Source organism: Bos mutus, chromosome 3 (genome assembly GCF_027580195.1).
Source record: "Bos mutus isolate GX-2022 chromosome 3, NWIPB_WYAK_1.1, whole genome shotgun sequence".
NCBI lineage: Eukaryota > Metazoa > Chordata > Mammalia > Artiodactyla > Bovidae > Bos > Bos mutus.
In genome coordinates, this window is record NC_091619.1 from 19,959,267 (window position 1) to 19,978,580 (window position 19,314).

The window sequence follows — 19,314 nt, forward strand, 5'->3', positions numbered from 1 at the left end:
GCATACTTGGGTAAGCCAGGAGAGGAAAAGGGGGATGGCTCATTCTGCCAGTAAATGAAGAAAGTAGAAATGAATTCAAGCAGTAGGCAGAGCTCCCGGTTTCACCAGAGCCTGAGGGTTGGTAATAAGGAAGAGAGCAATGTGCCTTCATCTTCCTGGGGTCAGAATTGCACACAGCCCCACGTGGGCGCTGTGTGTGCGCTTCCATAATCATACACTCCTGGCTTCCACTCTCCCTATGGTCTAATTTCAAGTCCTTCAGCTGCTATATCCGCCCATAAAATTATGAGTGTAAAAGCACTTTGCAAACCCTAATACTCTCTGAAGAAGTAAAAAGTGTTGCTGTAATTATTATCATCATTATGTCCAATGGCTAAGATTTCTGCTGCCCACCTCTTAGCTATGTGGGGCCTAGAGAGAGGGAAGGCTAGGGCACTCCTTAGCTTCCGAGGCCCTGGCCCTTTTCTTCCAGCTGTCTACAGCTGGCTACTAAGCTAGAGGCGTGGGGAAAGCAGAGGAAAGGAGATTTACTGGGACATAGGGAGGGAGCCTGAGAGACATAATGTGTTCCCTTAAAACTTGAACCATTGCCCTGTGTCTCTGCCTACTGGCGGAAGCTGGGGAGGGGGGCAGGTGGTGAGGTGGAGAGGAAGGGAACTGGGGAGGGCAGGGGGCCCAGGCTTCCCGCTCCCCTGACTCCTACCTTGGCCTTTCCGGTCATGCCCAAGATCAAGCTGAGTGTCCGTCGCAGGGAGGAGCCTGCCCAGGTACCTGAGCTCCGTTCCAGTTGGCTACAGCTGCAGAGAGAAAAAGAACAGGTGAAGGGATGGAGCTAGAGCTGGAAAAGAACAAGATACTCCCAGAGATATGGTGGATGAAGGTGCCATAACCAGGGGAGAGAAAATGGAGATACAGGGGGAAGACTGAGAGAAGGATGGGGACAAGGGAAGGAGGACTTAAAAAGAAGAGGCTCCCACCCCCTACCTCCTGGGATTTTCTGGCTATGGTCACTACAGTTTCCCAGGCCCCTCTATATATGAGGGAAACTCCAGGCTCCTCCCAGATAAATACAGACGCTCCCCTCCTCCCTAATCCAGGACCAACCTCTTTCATACTGCTTCCCAACGGAAATGATATGGGGTGTGGTGGGCTCTCCAAGAGGACGTTTTCCCCCCACAAAACAAGAGCCCTGTGTACGACCCTCTCTGCTGTGTGGAAAGGGCCTCTGGGCCTACCGCCAATAAGGACTGAATTTCCTGGGATTTCATCAGCCCCATCCCATGAGCTAATCCCAAACCCAGAGCCAGGAGGATGTGTCAGCTAGAGATTTTCAGGACCACAAATCAGAGCTTGATATCTTAAAGGGCCCATTCCCAGCTCACACACCCACACTGTCTCAGAGGGCTGACCCACTCTAATCAGACTTTGGCTGCAGGAGTCAAACAAACAGGTGCTGATTCGGCATGCTTATTTACACAGACACTGAAAGCTCCCAGCCTCCACCTCTGTCCTTGAACTACATGCCTTCAGCCCCTGCCCTCTCCCCTAGGGGCTCAACTGCCCATGCCCACCTCTTCTTAGGGCCACTCCCCATTGGTCCTTGGTCACAGTCTCTCCCTAAGATTGTACAGCAGCCAACCTTCTGACCCTGACAGCAGCCATCAACCTCCACTCTCTTACTCAACAAACACCCTGGGGGTCCAGATACTCCTTTTCTTTCCCTAATTTCTTCCTCATCCCATGGAGCTACCGGGAACCTTCTTTGCCTTCCCTGCCCAATGAGAAGAAGGGCAACTCTTTGCAGTTCAAGGAGAAGGATATTTGGAGATCTTTGATCAAAAAACGTTAAGGGGTGCAATGTTGCAGAGACCCTTGAGGCTACAAAATTCCTGGCCCAGTCCCATTGCCTCTCCCCCATCCAGGCCTTTGAGAGGCTCTGAATCCCCCAAACTTACCTTTGGCTCAGGTCAGTGCCAGAAGACTGGGACAAATTCCCTGCCAACACAAAAGGAGACGTGAGGTGTCCAGCTAAAGCCAGACAAAGGCGCTCAGAGCTGCCTCCCCCACCCGCTCCACCTGGGTCAGGTTCCCAAGCTGCAGGTGCCTCTGACGCCATTCCTGAGGGCGGGCACTGGGGAGCAGGGAAGGAGGGCGGGTCTGAGCAGAGCAGAGCTGAAGGACTTAGCAGCCAGGGTAACAGAGCCCTGGGGGGTTGTGTGGAGAAAGGCTGGAGGCCAGTGTCACAGTTCTGTTTCCGGTGAGTGGAAAGGACAGAGGATTCACTCTGAGCTCCCAAAGCCTCATCTTGATGACAAGGCATGTTGAAGGTAACTGTCCCCCTCTCTGGTGAAGGGGGAACCTGGAGAGCCTCTTCCTGTCCTGTGTTCTCCTTCCTTGGAAGGAGAGTACCAAAGTCTTGAATTCAGATCTCTCATTTGCATAAAGGCGTTTCAGAGTACCAAAGTCTTGAATTCAGGTCTCTCATTTGCATAAAGGCATTTTGGAGTTTCCAAAGGTGTGTGGTTGAACACAACGCAGGACCTCTGAACCCAAAATTTACAGCTGGCTCTGAGGACTGGGGTGAGACTGCCAGAAGAAGGGGCCACCACTGCTTTGCTCCCCACTTTTACTCACCAGCTGGGTCTGAGCAGCCCAAGAAGCAATTGATGCCACTCATGGATACAGACTTGGAAAGCATACCAGTGGCTGAGTGGTCCAAAGGGCCAGCTGGTGGGTGACAGGAACCTTGATCCTAGAATCAAGAATCTTCATGCAAAGACCAAGCTTCAACCATCTTCCCCCCAGGCTCTTCACTTTCCCACAGCAAAAGGCCCTTCAGGCCTTCTACCCCTCCCTACTACCCATATCTGGAACATTCCACTTGAAATAGTCAGGAAGTTATTCCTGCTATTTAGCAGTCATCACTCTGTTGCAACTCAAATCGAGGCTGCCTTAATATAGAATATATCCTAGAAAAGATTTACCCTGAATGGTTTCCAAAGTGACAAACTCAATCTACAGAGGTCAGGCAGATAGTGAAAAAAAAAGAAAAAAAAAAAAATGGGGCAGTCTGGTTTTAAAACAATAGGGAATAGAAATATTCATAAACTACACACCCAATCTTTCAAACCCTTTTTGTTTCTCAACCCTACTTGGAACATTACAAAAACTGGCTATATATCAGTCCATAAGGCAAAATTTAACATACTTCAGATAATCTTTATCAGAGAGATCATAGGAAACAATCCAGAAGTCCCTTTTCACAACAGACTGAATAACGAATCTATGGTATATTTATATATACAACAATAAAAATAAACAGACTATAGTTCACCCAACAATACAGATGAACCTCACAAAGAATGCCAAGTGGAAGAATGAAGATACAAAAAATTTATATACATAATGGATGCTGCTGCTGCTAAGTCGCTTCAGTAGTGTCCAACTCTGTGCGACCCCATAGACGGCCTCCTACCAGGCTCCTCTGTCCCTGGGATTCTCCAGGCAAGAACACTGGAGTGGGTTGCCATTTCCTCCTCCAATGCATGAAAGTGAAAAGTGAAAGTGAAGTCGCTCAGTCGTATCTGACTCTTAGCGACCCCATGGACTGCAGCCTACCAGGCTCCTCTGCCCATGGGATTTTCCAGGCAAGAGTACTGGAGTGGGGTGCCACATTCATATAAAATTTAAAACAGGTAAAACTTATTGATATTGTTTAGAGATGCACATAAATGTGGTAAATCTATAAGGAAAACTGACCTTGAAAGTCAAGAAAGTAGTCCTCTCTATCAGGAGAGGGCTGTGAGTGGGGAGGGACCCCAAGGGGGTTCTGGGTTTGGTGGTACTCTATTTTTTTTTAACCTAGAGTAGTTACATGAGTGTTTGCCTCCTAATTATTCATTACATTGTACAGATATGTTTTATATACTTTTCTGTATGTATATTTCAAATTTTTTAAAAAATATCCATATATTTAGAAATTTAAAAATACCCTTCCAAATAAACTTGGTGATCAAAGAAGAAATCATTATGGAAATTTAAAGATATTTTATAACAACAATAATGAAAATACTACTCAACAAAACTTGTAGGAGACGGTCAAAATGTACCTCAAGGATAATTTATAACTTTAAAATGCTTATATTGAAATTTTTAAAATTGAAAATTAATGAGCTATGCCAACTTAAAAGGTTAGATAAAAGAACAACAAAACAAACCCAAAGAAAATAGAAAAAAGGGTAAAGGGTATCATAAAGATAAAAGCAGAAATCAATGAAGTTGTAACAGCATAAAATAGGATTAATAATGCCAAGAGACAGGCCAATAAAAGACAAAACTTTGATAAAAGTGATGTGCAAATAAAAGTATAATGAAAAAGTGGATCTAACTATAGAAAGAGCAAAAGGTGACTAGAAAGATAATGCTATCTATAACTTAATGCCAGTAATTTTGAAAATGGAAACAAAATAGATAAATTATTTAAAAAATATATATATATGACTTACCAAAACTGAATCTAGAAGAAATAGAAAGTCTGAATGGTCCTATTAAAGAAATGGAATCAGTAGTTAATCTTTCTATAAACAAAACACACAAGGCCAAAACAGTTTTATAGTCAAGGAATAGATCTTTCAAGCAATAGAACACTGATCCAAACTCTTCCAAAGAATAGAAAACAAAACCTTTCAAACCCTTTCCTTGATTCTTAAGCTACACGTAGACAATATGACAAAGGAAAATTATGGGCCAATCTCTCTTATGCAAAGTACAAACATTCCAAACAAAATATTAGCAAACTGTAATAGATTTTAAATGGCCTTAATAGCCACAAATTATTTACAGCTCCTACCATTAAGAAGGAATCTATTTCTTCACTCTTTGTATCTGGGCAGGCCTGTGACTTACTAAGATGACTAGAATGTGACAGAAGTAGCATGATGTGATTTTTGAGACTATACCTCAAGAAACTCAAAGCTTCCTCTCTTGCCCACTTAGAATGATATTTCCATGTGATGGAGAAGCCATATGGATGAGAACCAAAGTATCACAACAAGGCAACCTAACAACCCACAGGCATGAATATCACCATCCTTGACCATCAGTCCTTTTCAGCCACCAGATAACTGTGACCACATAAGTGAGGCCAGGTAGAACTGGCAGAAGAATACCCAGCTAAGCTCAGTCAAAATTAACCATCCATAGCACTCTGAGGGGGAAAAAAAGGTGGTTGTTTTAAGTCATTAAGTTTGGGGTTGATCTATTATGCAGCAATAGATAATTGATGCCACAAATGAATTCCAGCAGCGCATAAGAAAGAGAATCCATCATGAAAGAGTTGGAATTATCCTAAAAAATGAAGGTGGTTTAAGATGAGGAAAATCTTTAAATGTAATTTACCTCAATGACAATATTAGAGGAGAAAAAAACATTACCAACTCAGTAAAAGCAAAAAAAAAAAATCACAGGATAAAATCCAACATTCACTCATTGTAAAACCAAAGGCCTGAGTGTTACCAATAGAAGGAATCTTCCTTAACTTCAGGAAGTGAAGTGAAAGTTGCTCAGCTCAGTTGTGTCCGACTCTTTTGCAACAGTCCATGGAATTCTACAGGCCAGAATACTGGAGTGTGTGGGCGTTCCCTTCTCCAGGGGATCTTCCCAATCCAGGGATCAAACCCATGTCTCCCGCGTTGTGGGCAGATTCTTTACCAGCTGAGCCACCAGGGAAGCCCTTTAACTTGATAGAGTATCTTTTAAAACCTTACAGCCAAAAATCAATTTTAATGGTAAAACATGAAATGTACTCCCTCTAAAAGACAAGGATAGCCATTATCCCCATTACTGTTTAGCATTGCAATAGACCCCTAGCCAAGCACAGTAGGGCAAGAAAAAGAAATGAAAGAAATTATTGGAAAAGAAGAAAACAAAGTTCATTTAAAGATGACATAATTGTCTACTTAGAAAAGCCAAAAAGAAAATCCACAAATTGTTATAACTGAAAAAAAGAGAGTTTAACAAGATGAATAACTATAATTAATTCAACTACATTTCTATAAACCAAAAATAATTATAAAATACAATTAACATAATTTCTTTATATAAGAAAGCATTTATAATAGCAACAGAATCTATACGGCACATAGAAATAAATCTAATAAAGATTGATGACCTGTATGAAGAAAAAAACTAATACTTTGTTAAAAGACATATTGTTTAGAAAGCCTAACTAACTAGAGATATCATTTTTCATGGATAAGAAGATTCAATATTAGAAAGAAGTCTGTTTTTCTTAAATTAATCTTTAAATTCAACATAATCTCAATAAAAATTCAGCAAGAATTTTAGCTGATTCTAAAATTCATAATAATAAAAAAAAAGAAAAAATAAAATAAAATTCATATAGAGATATAAAGGACCTAGAATAGCCAAGATAATTTTAAAGAAAAGTAAGAAAGTTGGAGAACTTAAATCACTACATTTTTAAGATTTACAGTAAAAGCTACATTAGCCAAAAAAATAGATAAATAAATAAAACTTGTAAGAAAAAAAACTCATCTATGGAGAAAGGAATGGCTACCCACTTCAGTATTCTTGCCTGGGAAACTTCATGGACGGAGGGGTCTGGCGGGCTACAGTCTGTGGGTGTGGGGTCACAAAGAGTTGGATATGACTAAGCGACTAACACTTTCACTTTCATAATAAAGCTACATTAACTAAGATAATGTGATACTGGCATAAAAATAGACAAATAGATCAATGCAACAGAGAATAGACTCCGGAAACAGACTCACACAAATGCACCCACTTGATTTTCAACAAAGATGCCACAGCAATTCAGGTAAGAAAGTAAGTTTTTTTAATGAAGAAAATATATATTTTTATGGGGAAAAAAACCAAAACTTTTTAATTTCTTCTATATACTAGAATCTAGATAAGTCACAGACCTAAACATGAAAGCTAAAACTATAAAGCTTCTAGAAGAAAACATTAGAGAAAAATCTTCACATTCTTGGGGTAGGCAAGATTTCTTAAACATGACGAAAAGCACTAAGCATTAAAAAACTGATAAATTGGACTTCATCTAAATTAAAAACTCATGTTTATTAAAACACAGTATTAAAATAAAAATGCAAGTCAAAGACTGTGAGAAGATATTCACGATACACATATCTGGCAAAGGACTCAAATCCAGAATACATAAAGAGCTTTTACAAATCAATAAGAGAAAGACAAACTGTTTTAAATGTTGAGCAAAAGACTAGAACAGACATTTCACAAAACAATGTATTTGGATGGCCAATGAGAATATGAAAAGGTGCCCAGTAAAATTTTTCAACAGGGACATGAAACGTAAAACCAGAATGAGACAATTCAAAAACACCCACCAGAATGGCTAAAATTAAAATCTTAAAAAAAAAAAAAAACTTGACCATAACTTATAATGTAAATAGATCTGAAAAAGAATACCTACCTATCTATACATGTACAACTGAATCATTTTGCTATACACTTGAAACATTGTAAATCAACTGTACTTCAATAAAGGGAAAGTGAAGTCGTTCAGTCGTGTCCGACTCTGTGACCCCGTGGACTGTAGCCCACCAGGCTCCTCCGTCCATGGGATTCTCCAGGCAAGAATACTGGAGTGGGTTGCCATTTTCTTCTCCAGGAGATCTTCCCGACCCAGGGATCAAACCCAGGTCTCCCGCATTGCAGGCAGACACTTTAACCTCTGAGCCACCATAAAATCTTGATTTAAAAAAAAGTATAATATACCTAAGAAAACATCTAATATATATCTATAAACAGTATGGAAAAAATATGATAAAACTTTATTGAAATACATTGAATGGAGAAGTATCCTGTTTTCATGGGTAGGAAGAAGCAATATGGTAAAGATGTCCACTTTTCCTAAAATAATTTTTAGATTTAATGCAACGCCAATCAAAATCTCAAAAGTTTTTAATGCATGTTTTATACATAAGTTATACTTCAATAAATATGTTCTTTCTAAATTAAGAAACTGTCTCTTTAAAGACATTATAGAGAGGAAAAAGTCAAACCACTTTTCTCAATCTTGAGAAAAGATCATTGCAACACATATAACAACAAAGGATTAGTTTCAGGATATGTAAAGAACACATTCAAAACAATAAAGAAAAAACCTTCAAAGAATCCAATAGAAAAGTGGGCAAAAGATAGGAAAAGGAACTTCACAGAAGAGGAAACACAAATGACCAAGGCAAAGGGAAAAAAATGCCAATCCCATTTGTAATAAGGATAATTCAAATTAAAACCACAATGAGATTTATAACCACTAGACTGACAAAATTAAGAAATCTGATGATTCCAAATGTTGGAAAGCATGTGAATCAACAGGAGCACTTATATATTGCTGATAGAAATAAAAAGTTTCTCGTTATCTCAAAAAAATGAACATTGTATACTCTGTGACCCAATAATCCTACTCCAAGGTATACTGCAGAGAAATTCTTGCAAATGAGCACCAGAAGATGGGTAAAAGGATGTTCATAATGACACTCTTCATGATAGCAAAGAATGGAAATTATACAAATGTCCATCAACAGAAGACTGGAATGAAAATAATGGACTACATTTGCAACACACGGATAAAAATTAGAAACAGGATGCTGAGTGAAAATGCAAGTTATAGAAAATTTTGTGGAATATAACATCATTGATTTTTTTTTAACATCATTGATTTTAAAGTTAGAAACAAAAAAGAAATAATGTATTACTAGGTAATACTTTGTGCTAAAACAATTTTTTAAACTACTCTTAAAAAGTAAATGAGTTATTAAGAAAATTGAAGACAGTGATTACCTCTGGAGGGGAGGCAAGGGAATAAGAGAAGAGAGGCAGACATAAGCAAAGATAAATGTGTTAGTAATGTTCTTGTTCTTGAGATGGGTGGTTGGTTGATTAGGCATTCATTTTTCAATATTACATTTAAGACAATGGAAAAATACAATACAGAATATTAGCAACTCTGGCAAACTGGAGGATAAAGCTCTCATCTAAGGACATCTGAATTTTAGAAATTGTAAACACCGTGCTGGCCAAACAAAATAAATTTTGAGCTAGACTTGGCTCATGGTCAGTCTGCAAGCCCCAGTCTAGTTTAATGAATTTCAGACTTTCAGTCTATGGACACTGCAGAGGACTTACACCAACTTGCTGCTGCAGGAAGAAACAGACAAATAAACAAGCAAAAAACAGACAGACAAGGAGAAATTTAAGGGAAGTACTTAGATAAAGACAGGAGAGGAATGAGAGAAGGAAGGCATAAAAAAAAACAAAACAAAAACACAAACACTAGAGAGGGGAGAAAAGAAGGAGACATATAATACCAGGAAGCGCGCAGCTGGACAAAGAGAGAGGTGAAGAGGGGGGAAATAAGTAAGAAGGGCCTGGAGGGAAGAAGAGGAAAAAAAAACCACTGTCTCCCATGTATTAGTCGCAGTATTGGGCACTTCAACACTTTTTTCCCCAGTCTAACAATCACAACTTGAAAAGACAGGTTTTAGTAGCCTGATTTTCAGAAAGATGAAGTGCATTGTTCAACTAGTGTGACTCGCAAACGCTGTTCTTTCTACTATACCACATCGAACTGGGCTGGAGGGAAGAAATGCAGAAATGGTGATGGAGAAAAGTGTGACCTGGGATAAGATGGGTTTTGCTGCTTCCCTGACAGACTGTAACAGCCCCTTCTTCTCAGCCTCTCGCCTGAGCCACAGGCACTTGGATCTTGAGGCCGGGTGGGTACACTGGCCAGTATGTGCTGGACAGGAGGTAACCTTAAGTCACTGGGCTTGAGGCATTTCTGTGTACAGCTGTCCCTCATTATCCACAGGGGACTGATTCCAGGATCCCATGGATACCAAAATCCAAGGACGCTCAAGTCCTTTACGCAAAATGGCATAATATTTGCATATAACCTATGCGCATCCTCCCATATACTTTAAATCAGCTCTAGATTAATTATAATACCTCATGCAATGTAAACGCCGCATAAATTAGTTGCAAACATAATGTAAATGCTATGTAAATATTTGCCAGCATAAGGTAAATTCAAGTTTCGTTGGAACTTTCTGGAATTTTTTTTTTTTTTCAAGTATTTTTGACCCATGCTTGGTTGAATCCATGGATGCTGAACCTGTGCATACCGAGGGCTGACTATACTCAGGGACTCTTAGCTAGCAGACCCAGAGGTGTCTCTAAAACCTCTGTGTATCCTCAGTGGTCCCTAGGTCCTGGTTTGAGATCTTCCCTGTGATGGTCCCCTAAGCCAGAAGCCTGAGCAATCTCTATATCCTTTCTTACTTGATAGTCCTGTAATTATCTTGTTTTCAGGGTTACCAGATGCCTAGTTTCATCCTACAAATAGTAAGTTCATCTCCAAATCTGAGAAATGTGGGGTCCACAGAAAGAAGTAGTTATAACTAGGGGAACAGGGGCCTTTTACTGAGAGAGAGGCAGAGATGCCCACATCAGCACAGAGACACAGAAAGCAGGGAACAGAGGGTCTCAGAGAAAGAGGCAGAGGCAGGATACCAAGGCCGGGGAACAGAGCCCACAGACCCAGGGAAGCAGACAGAGGGGTATAGACGCCAGATTCAGATTTGGTCAGATGAAGTCAAAGTGATCCCTGGGCACAGAGAGCCTCAGCAGCTGGCAGAACAGAAGAGGCACAGACTGGTGGTTGGACAGGCAAAGGGGCAGGAGAGCGGGGGGGAAGGTGGGCGCTTCCATGGGGATTTGTTTGTCCATACCACGCAGGAGGGTTGGCCACCTTGGTGCTGCAGGTCCAGAAAGGAGTCCAGTTCCTCTTGGCTCCGCAGTAAGGAGGGCTCCTTGGGGCTTGTGCATCCCGATGCCTGCAGTTTATTCCTGAAACACACATTGCCACCGCTGCCCTCCGTACCCAGTGGCCAGTGACGGGCACCAGGGAGAAACACCGCCTCAGCCCAGTCCCTGTTGCTTGCCCCCAGCCCAGCCCTTCCTGTTGGCATAGGCGCAGGCCAGACCCAAACTGGCCTCCCTTTCGGGCTGTGCTTGGGCAAGGCTGTGGCACTGGCTGTGGGCAAGGATGACCCCTGCTGGTCAAAGGGCAGTACTGCCCTCCAGAAGACGGCCGGCGGTCAGCGCGGAGGGAAAGGGGATGGGGGTTCTGATGAGAACCTTAGCCCCTACTCAGATAAATGGTGTGCCTAGGGCGCCCTTCCTTCTCAACCCAAGGGACAGAATTAGTGCCTGATCGTGAAGGTGAACCTCGAAGATCCTGAGATACAGCTGGCATCACAAAAGGCATCTCTGCCTTGGACAAGCTGCTCCTAGGAAGGTGCCGTGAGTCCTGAAGACCAGGCTTCTCACCCAAGTTCCCTCCCAAGCCAGTTCAGGGGCAAGGGTCCTCTCCTCTCACACACCCAGCCAGCCCTATCCAGGAGCTCGAGAAGTTTGGTCTACTCACCAGGCTAAGATAATTTGTCCAAGGGGACCATTGCCAAAGCAGAGAGACAGGCCCTTCCAAGGCTGGCAGGCACTCACAGGCACCACTCACACTGAACCCCTCACGCTGACCCCCAGGCCTTCTCTTTCTGGCTTCCTCTCTGTCTTTGGGGAAGTGGTCAGGGTTTTTCCAGGAGAGGGGAAGAGCTGGGTCCCTCACTTCCGGTTTGTCATGCATATATAGAACCCTGAGCAAGAGGAGGTCTTCCCCCATTGTAGGGCTGGACTACGATGTCAAAACACCATGGGCCTGCCTCAGCCTGCACCATCAGGCGGGCAGCAATTTGGGAAAGGGGGCTAGGTCCCATGTCCCAACCCTGGGAGCACGGCTCAAGAAAACTTCCGAAGCTGTCTGGGCCTGTTTCCTCATGTGTAAAATGAGGCAACTGGGCCGTATGATCCCTGAGTCCCTTCCAGCTCTAACTCTGCTGTATGTGCTAAACGCAAGTGGGAGGAGGAGGCAGTAAGACCCGAGTGTCCTGCTTCTCACCTCCCCTCCACACCTCCCCTTCTCCAGTCTCACCCACTGCCCTGGAGACTAGTAGAAGGAAGGGGCTAGGACACTAGAGAGAGCCACATACTGAAAGGCAGGGTCCATTCTCCTCAGAGGCCTGCCACAGGCCTGGGTTCAGACTCTCCAGGCAAGAGGCTAGGGGCCCAGGCCTCTTCAACTCCTGTCATTCCTTCCCAACCACTTTCTCCAGGGTCTAGGACTTGAGAGGAGAGACAGGAGGTCTCCGGTGTTTTACCTGTTCAGTGGATCCTGGAGCTCCCTGCCCGGCCCCCAGCTATGCCTTTTGAAGGGGTCGTAGTTGTGGCTGTGGGCACGAAAAGCGCCCGACCTTCGGAGGGGCACAGCATGGAAGACTTCGCCCTCCTTTTTTCTCCCCTCCTTCTGATTCTCCTCCTCCTCCTCCTCCTCCAGCTGCGCTCTGGACTCCACTGCAGAGAGGCAGCGGCGAGTGTGGCCTCGGGGCACCAGATCTCCACCTGCGAGGAACACCTCTGGGACTTCTCTGTTCATGGAAGCCGCACACAGGCCAGTCTAAATCAAGAAGACAGAGAATGCTGAGCAGAGTTCTAGAACTCTGGAACCTTGGAACTAGGAAAGTGTCATAGTCAGCCAGGCCTAGAGTATCCTGTTACCCACTCCTCCCTTCCCCAAGGCACAGAACTGGAGGATGGTTGGCTCAAGATTACACAAAGAATTAGCTGAGGAGTCAAACCAGGAACGTGGGTTTTCTGACTCCCAGTCTAGTGTTCTGTCCAGTACATAATGACACCCTCGTTCACTCATTATCATTCCATCTGATGAGCACCTATCTGACAGGAAGCCATGCCAAGCAAAGAGAAATAGATATTGTTCCTACCCTCAAGGAATTCATTCTGGTGAGTGAGTGCGTGCATGTGTGCACGCAGACAAAAGCACAGATCACAAACAACTGGCCAGGATTTGTCAAATGTCACAAGAAAAGTTTCAAAAAAGAAGGCTTTGTGCTGAGTACATATAACCAGTTGGAGGACTCGGAAAAGGGAAACAGAAGGAAGTAAATAGCCTTTGAGATGGGCCTGGAAGGGTGGAGTGGTTAGGATTTGGCCACGTTGGAGAGGGAGGAGTCTAGGCAAATAAAACAGCAGGGAGAAAAGGTGCATGAGTGACAGTATTATGACTTCTTCCTTCTAAGACTCCTGTCCTTTGGGTAGTAAGACAGCTATTCTGACCTCTCCCCACGGAGCAGAGCAAAGGGCCCCCAAATTAGCCATGTTGAAATTCCTTCACTCTCTCTTCCAGGTAGGCATTGTTCTCATAGCCCAACACTCCTGGAGGCTGTCAGGGCTTGCCTCAGTGTGTCTCAGAGTTAAGAACCCTCAGGAGCTCTTAAAGTTGAAAATGATAAGCCCCGCTCCAGAAACAAGTACCAAATACCAGAGTTTCAAGGTGGCGGAGGGGCGGGAGGGCAGCTCACATCAGCGGCATCTACCTCTGCACTCCCTCCCAGGCCCTGTCTCTGCAGAACTTCTGCTAGAATGAGTTTCCCAGGCTCCTCTTCCCCCAGGAGAGAAGCAACTGAGATGCTGGGAGGACCCAGGAGGACCAGGAAGCAATGAGCCAGAACTCGCCCTCCTCCCAGGCTTCCTGTGAGGGCGTCAAGCCTTCCGCAGGTTATTTTATTCCCTGCCCCCGACACACACAAACACACACACACCCCTAAAGTCCAGGTTGTTGGAAAGTCGTCCCTTCCAGCTACTGCTCCCTCTCTCACTGCAACCTGCTGCCGCTGCAGACAGGACCACGGAGATGGTGCCTGTGCCCCACTGCACGCCTGTCTACCATGGGGAAGGGAGGACACAAGTACTCAGGCCTCTGCAGGTGGATTCTGCTGCCCTGCCGGGTGGGTCTAAGAATAGGAAAGGAGAGGCCTAGGAGACCAGCCCAGGCCTGTTGTCTCAGCACATCGGGAAGCCACATAGAGGGGGCCTCTCGTCCAGCCACTGGGACCCATCCTCTGTGTCCACAGACTTGGGCCTCGTGTCATCTGATGTGCCATCTGTAAACAGGATGGCCCGGTGACTTCCCTAGTGGTCCAGTGGTTAAGAATCCACCTTGCAAAGCTGGGGACGTGGGTTCGATCCCTGGTCAGGGAACTGGGATCCCACGTGCTACAGGGCAACTAAGCCCACGTGCCTCAACTAGAGAGTCCATGCGCCGCAACGAAACATCCCACATCCCATCTTAGAACAAAGACCCTAAGACTCGACACGGCCAAATACAGATATTTTTAAAAAATAAAATAAACGGGATGGGCAGTTCTGCAGGGAGGACAGAGCCTGAGGGCCACAGCATGATCCCTGCCAACCAGGGGTCTCAAAGTTGAGATTTGGGGCAAGGGGCGGGAGGTACTGACAAAAAAGTATTGAGGGAAGCTGGGAGGGAGGAAAGAGTAGGAACTTGGGGTGCTCACTAGAAAAAGAGCAACAGAGGCTGGGAATAGGACAGAAATGGGCACTGAGGGGCACCATGCGGACCTTGGATCTGGCATTCAATGACCTCACAAAAGAGAAAAAGCTGTTAGACCTACACACCTGTACCCAGCTTCTACCTGCTCTTCCTGGCTGGATTTTGCTCGTGGGGTGGATTTGACTGGATGAATGAAAAGCAGTGAATGGAAGCCCTTTCTTTTCCCTCCATCCCTGGAGATGCTTCCTGCTGGAGGTGGTACCTTGCTGCCTTAGCCTGGTGGACAGACATTTTTAATCCTGAGATCTTCATGTCCTGGGATCTCACCCTCCTTCCTCCAACTGAGACCACCTTGAATCTGACCTCTGCTCAAAGATCTGCCCTCTTTCTAACCTCTTCTGTCACGTCATTCATGGTCTCCGCCCTCTGTGAAAATGGAATTCACTGGACTCCTTCTCCCTCATATCTTCATTCCATTCTTGGGAAAGTTTTTCTGTTTTCTAAATTCCACTCCTTCATGGTATAATGTCAATAACTTTCATTCTCTCCTTCAAAGTGATGAGGTTTAGCAAGGCTTCCTCATCCCCCTCCCAGAGATATTCCGCCCTCCGCTTTCTGTGGCTCTACGTTCCCTTCCTTGCTGCTCTTCACATCAGTTCTCTCCCAGCCCCCTCCCATCTTTCCCTGGGTTCCTGAGCTCAGGAAATGGTACAAGGGAGCGGCCAGGGCTGGGGCTCACACAATGGCTTTATTTAGCTCCTGAATGAGATCACATCGTGTCACATCACTGCTTCCGCTGAGCAGAGATAGGAGATTCTGAAATAGGTCTGGGATCAGATGCTGGGGATGGGGGCAGGGGAGGAAAGCCAGAAGGGGCTCTCAGTCACTTTACTCTTCTTCCTGCCTCTGGATCAGATGCTTTCCCCACCAACATAGACCATCAGCATCTCCTGATCTCTCCTCTGTGTGTAATCTCCATCATTTCCCTAGTCGCCATTGATTCGTTACACATTCCAGTGTGTGCTGAGATGGAGGCATGTATTATTTAATTATTATTTAATAGTTCTCTTATTCAGAACTCCGAGACCGTAATTTCTTCAGGATGCTACAGTGGCTTTGAAGTTCGGCAGATTTGCTAGCTCTGCCACCTTCATAAACCATGTGACCTTGGGCATTTCAATAAATAACCACATGACATTGCTTATTTCATGTGTTTGAGCTCTGGAATCATCTGTAAAATGGGAATGATAATACTACCTTGCAAGGATATTGAAAGACTTGATGATAATGTCGGTAAATACAACTAATACTGTGCTTGGCACATATTAGGTACTTAGTAAATGCTACTATTGTTGTGGTTGCTGTTATTTAGAGGCAGAGAGAAGGCAGAGCATTGAGAAATGGGGTTCTGGAGAGAGGAAGGCCCAAGAGAGAAGCGCTATATGATGGTTACCTCACTGTTATCTCTTAAAAAGAGAGTGAATAAATAACCCACAGGCTGACACTAAAACAACTGTGATGGGGACTAATTATCATAAAGTCCTTCTGATATAAAAGAACGCAAACAACCAGAGCAAGAAGGACCTTGATGAACCTGCACTCTTCAAAGAGAAGGGAGGGGTAATAGCCTCTGGTGATTTGCAGCAGAGGTTGGCAAACTATGGCCTGTGGTCAAATCTGTACTGTTTTCTTTTTTATATGCTTGGGGGAAAAAAAATCAAAAGAAGAACACTACTTTGTGATACATAAAAATTATATGAAATTTAAACTTCAGTGCTCATAAATAAAGGGTTTTCTTGGAACACAGCCATGTTCATTCATTTACATACGGTATATGGCTGTTTTTGCATTACGATAGCAAAGTTGGTAGTTGCAACATAGACCATATGGCCTGTAAAGCCGAAAATATTTATTATCTGGGTCTCTACAGAAAAAGTTTGCAGGCTCTTGATTTAGAGAAGCTGGGCCTCAGAATCTCAGGAAGGAGAGAAAAAGAGATTACAGAGAGACAGTAAGGCTTACTGCTCACCAGCCAGGCATCTCCAACCAGCTTAGGAAAGAGGGACATCAAAGACCCCAGCTCATCCATTTCCTAAGTAGCATCTGAGCCTACAGGGGTAGAGGCTTAATCCACAATCAGTGCCTACATCATCTTGTGGGACCCTCACAACCATTTCTTGAAATAGATATTAGTATTCCTATTTTACATCAGAAGAAACAGGCAGCACAGAGAGGGAAAGTAACTTGCTCAAGGTCACAGGGCTGTAGGAGGCAGAGTTGAGTTTTCACAGCAGATCCAACGCGCTGCAGAACCTGAGTTCTCCTCTGAAACCAGAAGGCAAGCTCCCAGTGAGCACAAGTGGCTAGCTTTGAAAGAAGTCTGGGGAATTCTCTGGCAGTCCAGTGGTTAGCACTCCATGCTTTCACTGCCGAGGCCACAGGTTCAATCCCTGGTCAGGGAACTAAGAGTCCATCCCACAAACTGCTCGGCCAAAAGAAAAAAAACAAAAAAGAAATCCAGCACTGTTGTTATTCACTCCCATTCTCATCATCATTTCTGCCCTCTCCACACCAGCCAAAGAGAGAACGCAGCTTCCAGAAGAAATTAGATGGGGGGGTAAGTTAAATTTGTCCTTTCTACTCCCTCTGGATCTTAGATATCTGAATGAGGTGATGGGTGGTGGGCAGGGAGGGCCTGCTTCTGTTTGCTGCCAGCAAACACTGAGGGTAGGAACTGCTGAGAGCAACCACACAGCTGGGCATGTGGGATGGTGGGCAATGCTGCCAGGCCCCTTCACAGTCTGGGTGGCTTCCTGGGTCTGGCTCTGGGGTCCTAAATCTCCCCAAGGGGGCAATAACGGGGAAGACCTGAAAAAACTAGAAAGTGAAGAATGGGGAGGAAGGGAGAGGCCAGATGGCATGATCTGTGGGCTTCTCCTCGGGGTCTCCTAGCCCTGGGGGACAGGGTCATAGAAAACCCTTTGATAGTTCAAAATTTAATATACCTGCTTCTTCTTGCATAGAAAGTAAATCATTAATCCAACAGTATCCCACATAAAAGACCACAGCAGTGCTTCAAGTAAAGAAGGTTTCAGTTTAAAAAAAAAAAAAAAAAGAAGGCTTCAGTAACCACAGTTCCTTCCCACCTCTCCCTGCTCCCCGAGCACCCCATTCTACAGCGGGTCATACAGTACCCAAGTTTCTAATACCGCCTCACCTCACCCTGACTTGGCTTCACCACTGCTCTGTTTCTCAGTGTGAGACATGCAAGATTTTGGTATGTGCTTGACATTGTGTAAGCGAGGGCTTTTCAGGTGGCTCAGCGGTTAAGAATCCACCTGCCAGTACAAGAGATTCGGGTTAGATCCTTGGGTTGGGAAGATCCCCTGGAGAAGGAAATGGCAACCTACTCTGGCATTCTTGCCTAGAAAATCCCGTGGGCAGAGGAGCCTGGTGGGTTACACTGCATGGGGCCGCAAAAGAGGTGAACACGACTTAGTGACTAAACGACAGCAGTGCCTTATGGCACTGTTCATTTCATAATTAAATTTTATAATTTTGTAATTAAGATGCTTGCTCCTTGGAAGGAAAGCTATGACAAACTTAGCATACTAAAAAGCAAAGATACTACTTTGCAAACAAAGGTCTGTACAGTCAAAGCTATGCTTTTTCTAGCAGTCATGTATGACCACAGTGCCCCACCATTGTGTTTGCACATAGACCTTTCTGGGCCCTGTCGGACACTGATAGGTGCTAAAGAAATACATGCTAAATATGTTAAGTCACTAAGTCGTGTCCAACTCTCTGTGACCCCATGGACTGCAGCATTCCAGGCTTCCTTGTCCTTCACTGTCTCCTGGAGCTTGCTCAAACTCATGTCCATTGAGTCGGTGATGCCATCCAACCATCTCGTCCTCTGTCATCCCCTTCTCCTCCTGCCTTCAATCTTTCCAAGCATCAGGGTCTTTTCCAGTGAGTCAGTTCTCCGCATCGGGTGGCCAAAGTATTGGAGCTTCAGCTTCAGCATCAGTCCTTCCGATGAATATTCAGGGCTGATTTCCTTTAGGATTGACTGGTTTTGATCTCCTTGCAGTCCAAGGGATCCTCAAGAGTCTTCCAACACCACAGTTCAAAATGCAGAATCTTAATTCCCTGACTAGGGATTGAACCCGTGCAGTGGAAGCCCAAAGTCTTAAGCAGTGGACCATCAAGGAAGTCCCACCACATCTCCATAAAGGGCAGCCATCACGCATCTGAAACACCCACCCCAAATCACCCCCGCCTCTTTGATATGTTAGGCTCACAAAGCAATCAGGACTTTTGCTGCCTTGGGCCTCCAAGTGTGACCATCTTCTTTCTTTCTTTAAATAGATTTGCAAACTGAACCTAGGGATCCTGTCCTTTCTTTCTGCTAGGCTTGTGTGCTTTTTTTACCGGAGGTTTGCTGGGACCCAGGCTAGCCCATGATGTGTGGGTGCTAGGGAATAAGAGGGGCAAAACCAATCAGTCCCTTTCCACCTCCTGTCAGTTTCTTGGCCTGCATCCTGGGTGCCATGCTAGAAGGGTGGGGCAAGAGAAGGGCTGAGGTTCAGAGGGACACACCTGAGAAGACTTTGACCATAGAGTCCCAAGGAATTAACCCATTAGATCCCAGGGAACACCTAAAGGTAGTGGGTGAAGTAGGAAGCCCCTAATCTGAATGGATGGAGTAATACGGAATCTGGAAGCCTCTGAGCCTCAGACATGAGTTGGTGGCCCTTTAAATCTTACAATTAACTCAGACGGATGAAGGGAGTACTGCCAGGCCTTAGAGGAAGGGGACCCTG

General features: G+C 44.6%; 1 protein-coding gene across 1 annotated transcript in view; it reads right to left on the reverse strand.

The window, feature by feature from the left end:
• Nucleotides 1-19,314, reverse strand: part of ARHGEF2 (Rho/Rac guanine nucleotide exchange factor 2) — a 48,704-nt gene that overhangs the window by 28,523 nt on the left and 867 nt on the right. Inside the window, 6 exon segments of the mRNA XM_070367336.1 lie at nt 704-797; nt 1,956-1,995; nt 2,635-2,752; nt 4,506-4,544; nt 10,794-10,911; nt 12,279-12,574. Of these exon segments, the coding sequence (XP_070223437.1) occupies nt 704-797; nt 1,956-1,995; nt 2,635-2,752; nt 4,506-4,544; nt 10,794-10,911; nt 12,279-12,553 (684 nt within the window). The 5' untranslated portion in view covers nt 12,554-12,574.